At 43.1% G+C, this 14604-nt stretch overlaps 1 protein-coding gene across 1 annotated transcript in view; it reads right to left on the bottom strand.

The window, feature by feature from the left end:
* Window positions 1–2473: 2473 nt before the first annotated feature.
* Wdr11 (WD repeat domain 11) overlaps window positions 2474–14604 on the bottom strand; it is a 46379-nt gene continuing 34248 nt past the window's right edge. The window contains exons 19-29 of the mRNA XM_021649358.2: window positions 14382–14553; window positions 10288–10396; window positions 9358–9420; window positions 8452–8517; window positions 7650–7821; window positions 7142–7237; window positions 6509–6674; window positions 5826–5923; window positions 5404–5549; window positions 4610–4689; window positions 2474–3396 (exon numbers count right to left, since the gene is read on the bottom strand). Of these exons, the coding sequence (XP_021505033.1) occupies window positions 3239–3396; window positions 4610–4689; window positions 5404–5549; window positions 5826–5923; window positions 6509–6674; window positions 7142–7237; window positions 7650–7821; window positions 8452–8517; window positions 9358–9420; window positions 10288–10396; window positions 14382–14553 (1326 nt within the window). The 3' untranslated portion in view covers window positions 2474–3238. The remainder of the gene's footprint in view (window positions 3397–4609; window positions 4690–5403; window positions 5550–5825; window positions 5924–6508; window positions 6675–7141; window positions 7238–7649; window positions 7822–8451; window positions 8518–9357; window positions 9421–10287; window positions 10397–14381; window positions 14554–14604) is intronic.

Genomic DNA, 14604 nt, shown 5'->3' with positions numbered 1-14604 from the left:
GTCCCTCCAAACCTCCTGATGCCCCCATTTGAAGCAGTATGCACAGCTGAGCCCTCCCTTGGCAAAGTGCACAGTCCTATCAGAGGCCCCTTACCCAGCAGCTGACGGTATCATTTTGGCTGAGGAACATCCCTAAAAGGGCATTGGGAAGGAGAAAACAACAGGACTCAAATCCTGTTAAACAGTTAAGTTCCTTTCCTGTGTATGTTAACATACATTAATTAGCATGTGCTGGATGGTCCTATGTCAACCTGACATACGAACTAGAGTTATCTGAAAGGAGGGAACCTTAACTGAGAAAACACCTTCATAAGATCTGGCTTGTAGGGCATTTTCTTAATTAGTTACTGATGTTGGAGGGTTCGGTCCATTACGGGTAGAGACATCCCTGGACCAGTGGTCCTGGGTTCTCTAAAAAGAGCAGGCTGAGCAAGCCATGGGAAGCAAGCCAGTAAGCAGCATCCTCCACAGCTCCTGCCTCCAGATTTCTGCCCTGTTTGAGTTCCTGTCCTGACTTCCTTCAATGATGAATAGTGGTATGGAAGAAGTGTAAGCCAAATAAATCCTTTCTTCCCCAATTTGCTTTTTGGTCATGGTGTTTTGTAACTGTAGGCTAAGTAACATGAAATCACAGAACTGTACCTCTGCCATAACTGTATGAACTTGGACTTCTCAGGCTCAGCAAGTTTCTGAAAAACTAGATGCCCAATCAAGAGCTATGCCAATCCAATGTGTTAAGGAGTCAAGTTCTGAAGTGGTGACTCACCAAAGTTCCTTGCAGCTGGCAGGTGATATGCATGTTGGTTATGAAGTCACAGCCTAGTTCACTAAAGTTATCAGGTGTTTTCAGAAAGAAGCAAGAAGATGTTCTTTGACTTAGTGTTTGTCTCCAATGGACACAGACACTGTTAGTGCTGTCAGAAAGACTCCGGTGGGTCAGACATCATTAATCATCATGGCTGGTTTCTAAATTCTGCTTTTCAATCTTAGGTAAATTAGAGATAAATGAATAGGACATGATCATACACTAAGGTTAATGAATAGCACTCAAACATTAACCCAATACTGCTTGAGAAAATGGTGCAGGTCCTTTCCCATCAGTCTTCAGAAGTCTGCATCTGTCTCCTCCACAAGGAGCCTGTGCAGTGTGGTGCTAGTTTCCTCCTTGACCTTGTCCTGTTGGTTTTACCTGCAGCCCGGGAGTTCGGATTGTTCCACTCACTGGCTCAGCTCTGCGGGATTGTATGGGGCCCAGTCATCAAGCACGAGCACACCTCAGTCTGGGGTCTCTCCACAGTCGGGGCACACATGCTTCTGCTCCTTATCAAATTAGTTTCTGCACCACGCATGCACACCACTAGTTTCAAACACAACTAATTTTTGTCTTATGGCTTTAAGTGTCTTGGCTTAAAAATGATGGGAGAACGACAAAAGGTTAAATAAAGGGAGGGTCTGGCAGCAGAAAGTGTCTGGAGTAAAACAGATAGGCTTCACATGTTTCAAGACAGCTCTGGAAACTGAGCCTTTTCTTTTCAGTATCTGATGTCTTTTACCTCAGAATTGTCACAAATGACATAAAAGTCAGCCTGGGCCATGCACAGACAACTTCTGGTGCCTCTCTCGTGAGAACCCAAGACAGCAAAGGGCCAGATGGGATGAACCTTCTGACATTGCTCTGAGCACAGGGAGCTAGGGATGAGTCTACTGTGCTCACTGTGACAGTAACAAGGGGCCCCATGCCAATCTGTCGCCGGTGGGTCAGCTGGCCCTCAGACTTCACAGGGCAGCAATTTGGACCCCGAATGGGAGCCTGTTCTGCCAAGGGCAGGGCAGTAACATTTTAGCATCTTGAAGCCAGCTGCCTTCAGTCACAAGTACCCTCATCAGTCCTCCAACATGAACAACCAGCGGCAGTGATTGAGGCCCGACTACACACCAGCAGAGCTGCACTTGCAGCAACGAGCAGACAAGAGAATGCAACTACTCACCACCTACCACAGACAGTGGCCAACAGCACACTTCCCCCTACACCCTCCTCTCCAGCCTCCATCCCAGGCAGCCAGTGGCTTCATTTCTTCAAATGCTGGAGCTGCAGGAGGAAAGCTGGCACCCCAGCTATACATGCAGAGTGATAACTAAGTTGTGCCTTTTTACCTCAACTCGGATTTACTGCCATTGTTCCAACCCAGTCTTCTTGCTAAGGTGCCACATGGAGTCTGGAACAAACCACCTTCTTCAAGTGCCCCTGACTTCTCTAACTTCAACAATGGAAGACGGGGTGGGGGTGGGGGGTCAGAGCAGGGGAGGCTAGAAATCTCTCTAAGCTGCTGGGAACCAGTGACTATAACCTTGCCCTAAAGTTGTAGTTTTCAACATCCCTGAAGAAATAAAGTAGGTACGAAGGTATTGTCCATTTGGTTATTTGGAGCCCCAAATACCCTATCTGGAAAAGAAAAAACTCAAAACAACAGTCTTGTCTGGGATTTTCCTTTATTTTTCATTTTTATAGTCACAGATTTTTAAATTCTGAGCAATAATTTATAATAATTACATTCAGTGGAAGAAAACAAAGGCAGAAAATGCACAGAAGAGGCTTCAGAATGAGGCTACTGGAACGTGTGCTGAGTTAAAATTCAGACCACCAGAGCCCACTAATGCCGGATAGAGAGCTTAGCCATGCTCTACAAAGACACGAGTCCCAGATACGAAATTCAGCCGTTCCTAGAGCCAGGAAGCCACTCTGCTCTCTAGGTAAGGAGAGTGCTGTGGTGGCCATCTTCAAATGCTTCTGCCCTGCTGTGTCCTAAGTGACTGCTTATCAACACAGGCACACGCAGTTTGCATCTGAGAATTCATCAGTTGCACAATCTCTTGCTACAGATTTCCTAAACATCTCTAAATTAGATAATTAGAAAGGACAGCAATTCAGTCTCTTGAATTTTTAAGTTACAAAAATTGAAAAGTATTCATAGGATCTTAAAAGCACTTTCCAAAAGTACAGACGTATCCACTTGCTCACTGTGTGCCCCGGGGGTTCTGAGCTCACATGGGACGCAGAACCGCTCCCAGTATCAATGTGCCATGCTGCTGGGCACCCGCGGTCCTAAGAAGCTGGTGACACAGCTAACAAGGGCCAGGTCTCCATGAGTTTGGACTCACCATGCTGGTGACCATGAGCACAGTCAGCTCAGTTCCCCCACGGCCTGCTTCCAACAGGAGATTTCCTGCACAGACCATGTCACCCTTCCGTTAGTTCTCCCTTGGGGGATCCAAGCTCATTCAGCAGCTCTCTGCCAGCCGCTCCAGCTTTTGAAGCAAAGTGTACTGCTCCCTGTCTAAAACCTAGGCTTTTCAGGCTCCGGGCATAGTCTGCATAGATGGCAGTGACGAGCTTCTGTAAACCTCAGTTAAGGAAGGGAGAGAAGAAGTGGGGCAGTCCCTCACAGATGCCAAAGCCAGAAAGAGCTCTGCCCAGGCACTCCAGGTGGACCTGGTGGCCCTGAGGAGCAGCATGTCATGAACAGAGGCACCTCCTTATGAGGAAGTACCTTAATCTAATCATGCTTCACCCTGCCCCAGCTGAGTCCAGGGTTTCTTTCAGAAGACTCCAGCCAGCATTCTCAGTTCCCACACTGCCTGTACTCCTCCGAGGGCTGGAGAATGGCAGAAGACAGAAGAGAAGCTTGTGCACACCCTCATTCCACGTGGAATGTTCTAAGAGACTGGCAGTCAGAGCACAACACATGCTTAGGGAAGAGCCACAGACAGCTGTGCACTAGGTTTTCAGGTGGCCCTGTTTTGTCATGTTCTGAAAAAGTTGATACCAGACCATGCTCACCAGTGACTAGGTGCTTGGTCTTGCCTAATCTTAGGCTTTAGTTTACTTTTTCAAAAATTTTGATTTAGTTTACCTTTAAAAAGTGAATATGTACAGAGCTAAATAAGCAAAATACAGAAACAAGGCCAAATGTACTCAAGAAAAAAAGTTCAATGAGAAAAGGTAGTTTTGCAAACACAAGGACCAGGGGGCTATATCCACAAGTCCATTCTTTCAAAGAACAAAGTATCCCAGCAGTATAGAAATGGCTAGTAGAAATTCAGTGTCCCTGGGTGTGACAGCTTACTGCAGCCTGACTCCACGGCACATCTTGGGCGCTCTGTCCTATTTCATATCAGAGGCTCACCTGCATACAGTGGGGTCCTCACCTGGGTACAGTGAGGGTGTTTCATTTTCTTAGCCTGTATTTTCTAGGTAAGCATATAAAACATATTGTGCAAAATGACTCATTTTGAAAGAATCCTATTTTAAAGTACCAGCACTGAATCATTTAGAAAGTATTACATATTACAGGCTGTGGGCCTTTCCCTGTGCAGTCGTCCTTGCCTCTCCTCTAACCAGCCTGCGGTACAGCAACCCATTAGGGTTCAGCTTCCTCCCCTTTTCCTTCTCTTCTCGGTTTGGTGACTCACAACATGAATCTTTCTCAATATAATATAATATAATATAATATAATATAATATAATATAATATAATATAATATAATATAATTATAAACCTCACACATGTTACCTTTTCCCCACTGAGCACAAATGTCCTTGCAAAGGATATCTGTGTCCTCACTGACTTCAAATGCACCATACTTAAGACAGGCTTCCACAAACAAGGCAGCTCTATCGAAGTACCTCATGCTGATCAACAGAACAAAAATGAGTTAGTTCTCAAAAATGAATAACAATCAAATTAAGTCAGTTCTCAAGATCTTTCATAGGTGGATGGAACCAAGCATGCGTTTCTGTCTGGAGCTCTGTACACATTTCTTGTGGAAATGGAGTGCTTCATAAGTCACGCCAATAGCCCTCTACTCTAAGCCCTGCTCTATAAAGGAGAGGAGAGCAGACTTCTTCAAGTACAAGCTTCACTAGTGCTGAGTACTCTGAACCACTGTAATCCAGGCCCAGCGACTTTTCTGAGTTATGCGCACACTGCCAAGAGTTGGTACGGCACCTGTCGGATTCGCCGTCCCTCTTGCTGCCTCTCGTGTCCAGTGAGTCAGTCTCCCGCCCAAGGAGGTGTTCACCCCACCGTGCCACATCTGCCTCTACAGCCCTCAGGCCTTCTGCTCAGCGGCTCTATCACGGAAGGCTCTTCCTTAACTGTCTAAAGACTTCTGTATTCTTAAAACAGATGCCCTTTGGGTGTGGCATATATTACAGATTCTACAACAAATAACTAATGAACAAAGATACCTCTATTCTGCTTTCTGTTCTTCTTCATAAGCCATTACTGTATCATTCTCTTCTCACATCACACCTGAGTACAACCTCCTCCATCACAGTACGAGACACTCTGAAGTAAGTGGCTCACCCAGCACAGCCTGAGTGGCCAGGGCACACATGACATACCTGTAAAGCGTCTCTGCCACGCTGACAAAGCAACCCAGAGAGAGGAGGACCAGGAGGGCCTTGGACTTCTGATTGACTTGTGGAGAACAAAGGTGGTCAACCCACCGCTTCAAAACATCTGCACATTCTTCAGAATTTAACCTAACCTGAGAAAAGGGTTGTTCATGTTAGAATAGAAACATCCTGCACACTACAGAGAAGCAAAGTAAGTGTGCCTCTGTGAAACAAGCAGCCAGGCTTTGCTTTGTAATTCAACCCTGAGGCTGTTTATCACAAACTGCAGTCAGCCCCAGGCACAGAGGAGTCAGGTGCTGTTACCAATAAGGAGCAGCAGCAAACATGCAATCAGAGGTGGAACTGCAAGTAAGCAAATGTCGACCAGCTTCAAAGGAGAAGAGAGGACACCTACCGGAAATGCTTACCTTTGCAAGCCATGCTGCCCGATTCCACTCGCCGTATGTCTGCAGGTAGCGGCAGGCATCTGCAGCTTTGTCTATCAGGCAGAGTAACTGAACGCCCTCTGGAATACAGAAGAACAGGCCCCTCATATGACCCTGCAGTGCTCTCTTTAACAAATCATTGAAAAGTAAAGCCATGTTAGACTTTAGTCTTGTACTTAATTATCTCAAATAATGAGTATTCAACCTGGACCTAACAGGAAGGTGCTCTATTGAATTTTAAAATAAAATATTAGAACAGAGTTCTATAACCAGGTTTTATCCTAGCACTCAGGGAGGCAGAGGCAGGCAGATCTCTGTGAGTTTGAGGCCAGCCTGGTCTAAAAGTCCAGAATAGCCAAGGCTACACAGAGAAACCCTGTCTCAGAAAAACAACAACAAAACAGAGATCTACAATGTTACCTCTCAAGCAACCAGGGTAGTAAGTATGAACACACCCTAGAGCATGAATCAGGAAGGTACACCTCGCTCAAAATTGTAGGACCTATGCCTACTGTCACTGAAATCATTGTTTATGTTTCAAATAAGTTCCACATAGTGACTGCGGTCATCCTATAAGCAGCACTAGTTTTCTGCAGCATATATAAAGAGATATGTCTTCAACAGCCCAACCCAGAACTGACAGATGCAGTTAACATGTGGCTTACCTGCCAACTTGCCATTGGCAATCATATTGGTTGCCACCAGCTTAATTGTGCTCTGAGAAGGGCCTGAAGAGGTGACAGTGGTGACCAAGCAAGCTTTCAGGGAGTCACAGTAATAGTGCTGGTTATCTGCACTCGTTTCCAACAGCAGCTGCACAGCTCTGTCTGTCTAGTAAGAGAAACATCTCCTCTAGTTACAAGAACGTTTTCTTCCAAGAGAAATTTGTAATGTGGCATGTCAAAATCTGCAGCCCACAGGTAACACTTTCAAAACATGCTCCTGGATATTTTATCAACATGTACAAACTAACGAAAGCACTGCATTTTGTCTCTAAGGCAAACATAAAATCCGGCCTGGTATAGCTCCAGGGGACTGACTACGTTGGCTCTGCACAACCCCGTGCAGCAAAACAAAACAAACAGCTGCTCCATGTGTTACAGAAGCTGCAGCTGCAGTAAGCCAGCCATAGGCACGGGCCTCACAACCTCTGAGAGTGTTAAAGAAAGGCTGAGTGTGAGCAAAGGCCAAGAATTCAAGTGAGCACATACACATGGATCTGTAAGTGAGTGTGTGTGTAACAAGGCTCTGAAATCTTGATCAACTAGCAACTCCGGGAAGCACCAAAACTGACCTACCTGGCCCAAGAGCAGAAGCTGGTCTGTGCATTTCCGTGTGTGATCGTAAGTTGACCGTTTTACTTCCTGTAGATTAACTCTTTCTAGTTGAAATTTCTAAAGTAGGAAAGAAGAAGGAAGAAGAGAAGGAAAAAAAGAAAGAGAGAAAGAAACAAACAAACAAAGAAAAAGATTGATTGATTTAGTCTGGCCTATCAAATTTTTTAAGTCAAGTAAAAAAAATTAAGATTTACTTAAAATTAAACTGAGTAAATTAAAATGAGCCTTCCAAGTTAAAATTTAAGATAAAATTAAGACTATTTTAATAATAATTTTGCGTGCATTAAAAACTTAAGAGTTTCTAAGCTTTCAGAGATTCAGACCTTTCTCATACAAACATCCCTTAACACTTATTTCTAGGATGTGGACTTTAATTTGGCTTAAAAGTTTCCCAAATTTAAGATACTCAGTACAACCTCAATATGAAGGAGATATCTGTAAAAGTCTTTGCTCTAGAAAGCTGCAGCACCTGGAAATAGGCGTTCTCACAGAGCACGTCATAGCAGATATCCAGTGGGTTGTTCGACCTGTCCCGAGGAGCACCTTCTTTGGCTATGTCCCCAGACTTGGCTTGGGACAAGCTGTGCAGGTAGTGGGCTGCCACTGTCCAGAAGTGCAGCTCTGACTCATCGCCATAAAGCCTGGGAAGGAGGAAAGCAAAGCCTCCATGAATCCACTCTCTTGGGCCTGATCAGGCTGCCTTGAGTGGTCTCAATACCAGGAACACAGTGTTCCACTTCAGAGTCCACCAGGAAAAGCATGAGCCTGGTTACTGGGTTCCCAGCAGCACAAAGCCTGACCACACAGAGCCCTTCACATGCTACAGCTCTATAGGCCTGGTTTGCTAGTAGCATTGTGTTTGGGCATCAGCTTCACAGTAAGAGCTTCCAATAAAGGGTCAAAAATAATCTGCTACTTCTTCTCTGGAACATGGAGGGAAATATCTTCATTTTAAGTGACTCTGCTGAGCATCAGGATGTACAGCTTATTGCTGTTAAAGGTAACTCATCAGCATGTTTATAAATACATAGCTTGAGGCTCACAATTTAAAAGCTGCCTATAGGTGGAAGTTGGTGTAGCACAGAAAGCCCAGATCTCATTTAAGATGTAACTTGATTTCCTGGTTTGTATTTACTCTTAAAATGGACTGTAAGTCCAATCTAAAGGAGGCTCTTAGATTTTAAAACATGTTCACTTGTAATTTTTACAAAGCCTCAATAAAAGAAGTTAACTAGAAATTCTCTTACACTTGACATGTCAGAGAGCATTACCTGGAAACCAGCAGGCACCTCTGCAAGAGAGTGAATTCAGGATCAAGCAGGAGTTTCTTTATGTCACTGCAGACAGGAACCCAGATGGAGGAAGGATAAACATTTCCAACCAAACAAAAAAATAAAGAGATGTAACAATACAAGTTCAGAATTTCTAAGATTGGTTACTTTGTCTTGGCTCCCAATTTCACAAGTGGAAGGATGCTGTCAACCGCACTGAGCACTAGGGGCCAGGACTTTGTAGTCTTGCAATACTTTGCTTGACTACAAGTGTAGAGATGCCACTATTGACATTATTCTTAAAGTCTACATTTTCCCAGTTAAAGACAAATGTTAATCTTCAAAAATTAAAGAAAAGCGAATAATTATCTTGAAATTGCCATTAACCAAGCACTACAACTTGTTAAAACATCGTTATTATTATATGTGGCAGAGTCTAGATTTCAAAAATGTGCCATATTTTACCACAAACTTCATCTGCACCCCCATGTAATATAATTCTCAGTATTTATTTTTAAATGCTCATGGCTCTAAGAAACATCAATTTCTTAGCCAGAATTGTGCACTCACGGCACCTGGCACAGGCTGTTTCAGAGTTGCCTGTGTTCTTCAGCATAGCTCCGTAAGGAATTCACAATGGAGCCTCACTACACAAAGCTTCTTTTGGTCTTGTCTGAGCACAGCCATTTGAGAGTTGGGAACTGGGTGGAGACTAATGCTCTGTCCCTATAATGACTAAAGTGGTCCTTCTAGCAAATAGGACTACAAAAAGGAACAAGCGTATGTCAACAGATGGTCTCTCTGTAAGCCATTAACACTTAGGAAAATAACTTTTTCCGTCTTAAAGGTCAAATTAATGTGTGTCTTTCCCATGCTCTTATCTTTTATGAAATACAGAGTGCTTACTTAGATAATGCATTCAACTGTTCTTGAAGGAGAGTCTTTATTTCTTCATTTTCTGGATAATCACTGTGCAGAAAAAAGTTTGAATCATTCATTGTCTCTGCATTTAACGCCATATAGTTCTTTACTGAAAAAAGTTGTATTAATATAGAAATAACCATTTTATACCCTCTGGTTAAAATTCTGGCTACAGATCAAAGTAATGACAGTGTGTCTGAGACTTGCTGACCATTTTCATGGCTATGTTTGTCTTACTGAATACAAGAAGAAAATGAGCAACAACTATCCAAAAGCGGACAAAATTGGTTAGCTGACTCTAAGAACGAACAGGTTTAGACTACTTGTAACAAAGAACCTACAGTGAACAATGACTAGTGATGTGTTCTTCTGCCCTGTAGAATGGCCATGATAGTTTTCAGGCAATACTTAACTGCCTTAACAATAACAGTAAGACTCATCCCGCACCAACCTGTGCGCCGACATACAATAAGTTCAGTTAACTGCATATTGAATTAGTAATTGCTAATGTGTCTCCGATTTTTTTCTTTTTTCCAGTGAGGTAGGCACTGATTTTATAAACACACTCCACATTCCACAGTTTAGGAATTAGGACTGGCCCTGAACCTCCAACATCTCTTGGCTCTCTGCACATTCATCCTTTTCCTCTATCACCATGCCCCCCTGTGTGACCATCACCCAGTCCTGAAAGCACCCTTTGAACTTGCAAGGTCTCACTAACCCCTTCTTCCATAGAGGACCCACACAGTAGTGAAAATGGGAGTAGAATAGGAATCCTTTTAGCATCTCTCTTTGCTTGGTTGGTTCTAAGGCTTCATTCCTTTTAAGCTCTGGACTGTGAGCCATAGCTAATTTTATGAGTGTCCTTCAACCCCAAATAAATTATGCAAATAAAAAAAAAATGAAGTTACTTACATGTGAGAAATGTCCAAAGAATATCGCCCATTCCAAGGCTGATGTAGTAAGAAGGCTTTCAAGGCAAGGGAGGCCCTTGGAACAAGGAGGTATGGGCACCACACAGGCTCTAGACAGCAAAGGAGTATTTCTCAAAAAAATGAACATTTATACCTCAACAAAAGCTACAGACTTTTTATAGGGCAGTCAGCAGAGAGCAATGCCTAAACCTGGTGCAGCCAGTTGCGTACTCCAGAGCAGAGATTCTCTACACTCGTTTGAGTAGTGCATTCTTGCTCTCCTTTTTAAAGTATCTGGAATGGTACAAAGCTCTATACTACTGAATAAAAGACTCAATATAATGACTCAACACATACCAATATGCTCATTTAAAAACTATTAAAAACAACTGCATTCACCTGCAATGCCTGTTCCACAGACCTGTTTTTCTGAGACTATTAATCTAACATGGTCCATCTACCTATTAGAAGTTTGCTGATGAAGGGATTGGGTGTCCTCTGACCTCTGTCATTCCCAAGAGTTCTCTGTTGAAGTGTTCTGGACTATGGGATAATTTCCTATAGGCAAGGCTCTCACCCTCGGCCCCCAACATGCAGCAGTTGCTTATTCGGACATTGTAGAACAAATAAGAGTTGGCTGTTTTGAACATATTCCAGTAGAGAGAAACAGGATCAAAGGCCCTACTACCTGGCAGCTACATTCAGCATCTCTCTCCACTGGGCTCCCTACCTTTGACTTAGTGCCTAGGGGCCTACTGGCTTTCACTCCCCAGTCACCTCCAGCTCCTATGGAGCCTTTCCTCCCTGTCCCTTGAACAGACACAATTACCTAAATATGGGTCAAATGTTCTGTTTTCTTCCTCTTCTGATGTCTATTCCATTTGCCTTTCTGAATGAGGATTGAGCATCTTACCCAGGATCCTCTTTCTTGCTTAGCTTCTTTAGGTGTACAGATTTTAGTATGTTCATCTTATATTATATGTCTAATATCCATTTGTAAGTGAGTATATACCATGTGTGTCTGCTTCTGAGATACCTCATTCAGGATGATCTTTTCTAGTTCCTACCATTTGCCTGCAAACTTCATGATTTCCTTGTTTTTAATTGCTGAGCAGTATTCCATTGTGTAAATGTACCACAATTTCTATATCCATTCCTCAATTAGGGATATCTGGGTTGTTTCCAGATTCTAGAGGGCCTCTGGAAGACTCCACCCAGCAGGGTATTAAGGCTGATGCTGAGACTCATAGCCAAACTCTGGGCAGAGTACAGTGAATCTTATGAAAGAAAAGGGGAGATAGAAAGACCTGGAGAGAACAGGAGCTCTACAAGGAGAGCAACAGAACCAAAATATCTGGGCAAAGGGGTCTTTCTGAGACTGATACTTCAACCAAGGATTATTCATGGAGATAACCTAGAATCCCTGCACAGATGTAGCCCATGGCAGCTCAGTCTCCAAGTGGGTTCCCTAGTAAGGGGAACAGCATTCCCTAGTAAGGGAAAGGGACTGTCTCTGACATAAACTCAGTGGCTGGCTCTGAGGCGGGGACAGCCTTATCAGGCCACAGAGGAAGACAATGCAGCCAGTCCTGATAAGACCTGATAGGCTAGGGTCAGATGGAAAGAAGTAGGACCTCCCTTATCAGTGGACTTGGAGAAGGGATTGGGAGGAGATGAGGGAGGGAGGGCAGTATTGGGAGGAGATGAGGGAGGGGACTGCAGCGGGAATACAAAGTGAATAAACTGTAATCAAAATGGCTCAAATGTATGGTAGACTGTGCCATCTATTATGAAAGATACCTACTAGTTACATACATAGCTACTGACCACCTAAAAGATGGCTCCTATGATGAAGAGAATGAATAATTTTAAAAAATTCTGATACTTGACTCAGTCATTATGTAACCTCTAAGTAGACCTAGAGTGACTCAGATACACATAGCTGCTGCTCACATAAAATGTTATAAAATCTAAACAGGGCTCAAATATTTCTGCTGAAAAGCTATTCTCTATATTATAACTATCCCAGTTTACTTTTCAATAAAGATAAACTACCAAAAATCTTAAAGACTTTGTGCTTAAAAAGGCAAAAATATCGTCGTAACGATTTATAAAGATTATATTTGAAATAATATTTTAATATATTTAAATAAAATATTCATTAAAAAATCAACCTTATCTCTTTTTAGTTCATAAGATGTTATTTCTAGAAAATTTAAAGCAACACACATGGCTCATTATGCTTCTATGAAGCCATGTTGCTTTAGCAAACATGATTCTATGTGTCAAATAAAAATTAAATTGGAGATGAATACAGTGCTCAAGTTTTTCAACTTGAGTCAGAAAAGCTGAGAAATGTTTCTGCTACTATGTTTTTACACCTGAGAATTTTTCTGCTGATTCAATAAAGCACCTAAAATGCTACTCACAAACAAAGGTCATTAGTTATTCCCTAAATATCCTGATAATTATATTCTTCTTTAAAACCTAGAGCCTTGTAGCTGGTGATACAGTAGTGTGATGAAAGAAAGAAGGCAAACACACTTAGAGCCTAGGAAAGGCTCTTTTCTGTGCCCTCCCTGGGAAGCTGGTGCCCAGCACGACCCTTCCACATCACTAGTTTAAAATTCACTTTACTGGCTGAGACTGTAACACTAGAGACTAAACTGATGTAATTTTTTTCTTCCTAAATTAGTAAAAATTCAAGTATGATGAGTACAACATACCAGCTTAATATGATGGACTCCAGTTCTGTAGTCAGTTTCATTTAGAATACATTAAAGTGATGACAGAGCTTTTCAGCGTCTTTTTAAAGAAAAGGTGAAAAAAAATTTCCAAGGACTAGGACTGTATCTACTTCTTAACAGAAGAAGTTGTAACTATTTGTTTTGTAATTTTTAGACATCACCCTTAATATTCCCTCAATTTCCTTGGCGGGCCAAGTTTAAAGTGTGTGTTTCTGCTTTTTTCCCTTGGTGAGGAGGTCCTGACATCTCTGCAGAGCTGACAGATGACTCAAGATCAAGTATGGGAATGCAACAAGAAGCTTCGACTTCATCTGGTGACAGTCCCGGCTACAGAGAAGTGCTAGTGTCATAGTGCAGTGTGCAGGGTCAGGGGTGACAAGAAGTAAAACACAGCACACGGAAGGTACAAGCACACCACCAACACCAGAGCCATACGGCAGTGACCTTACTAATGCCAGCAGCCACGGGGCAGTGACCCCACCAACACCAGAGCCATACGGCAGTGACCTTACTAATGCCAGCAGCCACGGGGCAGTGACCCCACCAACGCCAGCAGCCGTGTGACAGAGAGCCACCAACGCCAGCAGCTGTGCAGCGGCTGCCTCAGCAACACCAGCAGCTGTGCGGCAGTGACCCCACCAACGCCAGCAGCAGTGCGGCAGCGACCCCAGCACCTCAAGAAGTGAGGGCAGCTTACAAAGCCTCAGTCTCTCAAGTGTCCAAGAGTAACTGACTCTGCAGAGCACAGACAAGTCTGAGTTGAGTCAGTAAAAGAATAAACATGGCGCTCAAGAAGTTTTCTACAAGTCAGAGAGCTAGGAGTGTGCGTGGAGGACATGCCTAGAGGACACGTGGAACTGGAAGTCCTGGTCTACTCCAGTTAGGATCGGAACCACTGTTGCCCTCTGAAAGAGCTTTCTCAAGATGAACCTCACTCCAACAGATGGGAGCTGCCCTTTAAACTGATGGATGGATGGATATGCTTGCAATCTTATTTATTCCTTAGGAAAATCAAGTCATGCATGCAGAATTTTTTTTTTTTACATTTTTTTGTTCTTGTAAAAAAACAAAACAAACCCAAAGCAACCACACAAGAAAGGAGCAAGATACTGCAATCCCCTAGTTTAGCTCTGATTGATCACATAAATCACAGACAGGACTCAAACACCATGATTCACAGAGTGGATCTCCACTGATCCACAATGCAGGACATATAAAGCTTATTACTGAAAAGTCATTAGATGCACATCTTCCCAAGAGTCCTATGAAATGAAGCAGCAGTCTCCCTCTCTCTAGATAATCAGAGCCTGTGACAATAAGCACCCTCTCAGGAGTATGACTTCCTTACCTATTAACTCCTGCTCATCCATTCTAAAACACGTAGACTTCATTGACATCTCCAGGATTCTGATGCACCCATCATCAGATGCCAAGATCACCTTATCTGATGTGCACCAGTCCACATCCAAAATACGAAAGGTCACATTTCTTCCACTTCTTAAACTGCTCACCATCTGAACCTGTAAAAATGATTGACAGAAAATAAAGTTGTTTACCATTCTGAATTAAAC

This window comes from Meriones unguiculatus, chromosome 1 (genome assembly GCF_030254825.1).
Source record: "Meriones unguiculatus strain TT.TT164.6M chromosome 1, Bangor_MerUng_6.1, whole genome shotgun sequence".
In the NCBI taxonomy this organism is placed as follows: domain Eukaryota; kingdom Metazoa; phylum Chordata; class Mammalia; order Rodentia; family Muridae; genus Meriones; species Meriones unguiculatus.
This window is presented reverse-complemented; position numbering and strand designations above follow the sequence as displayed.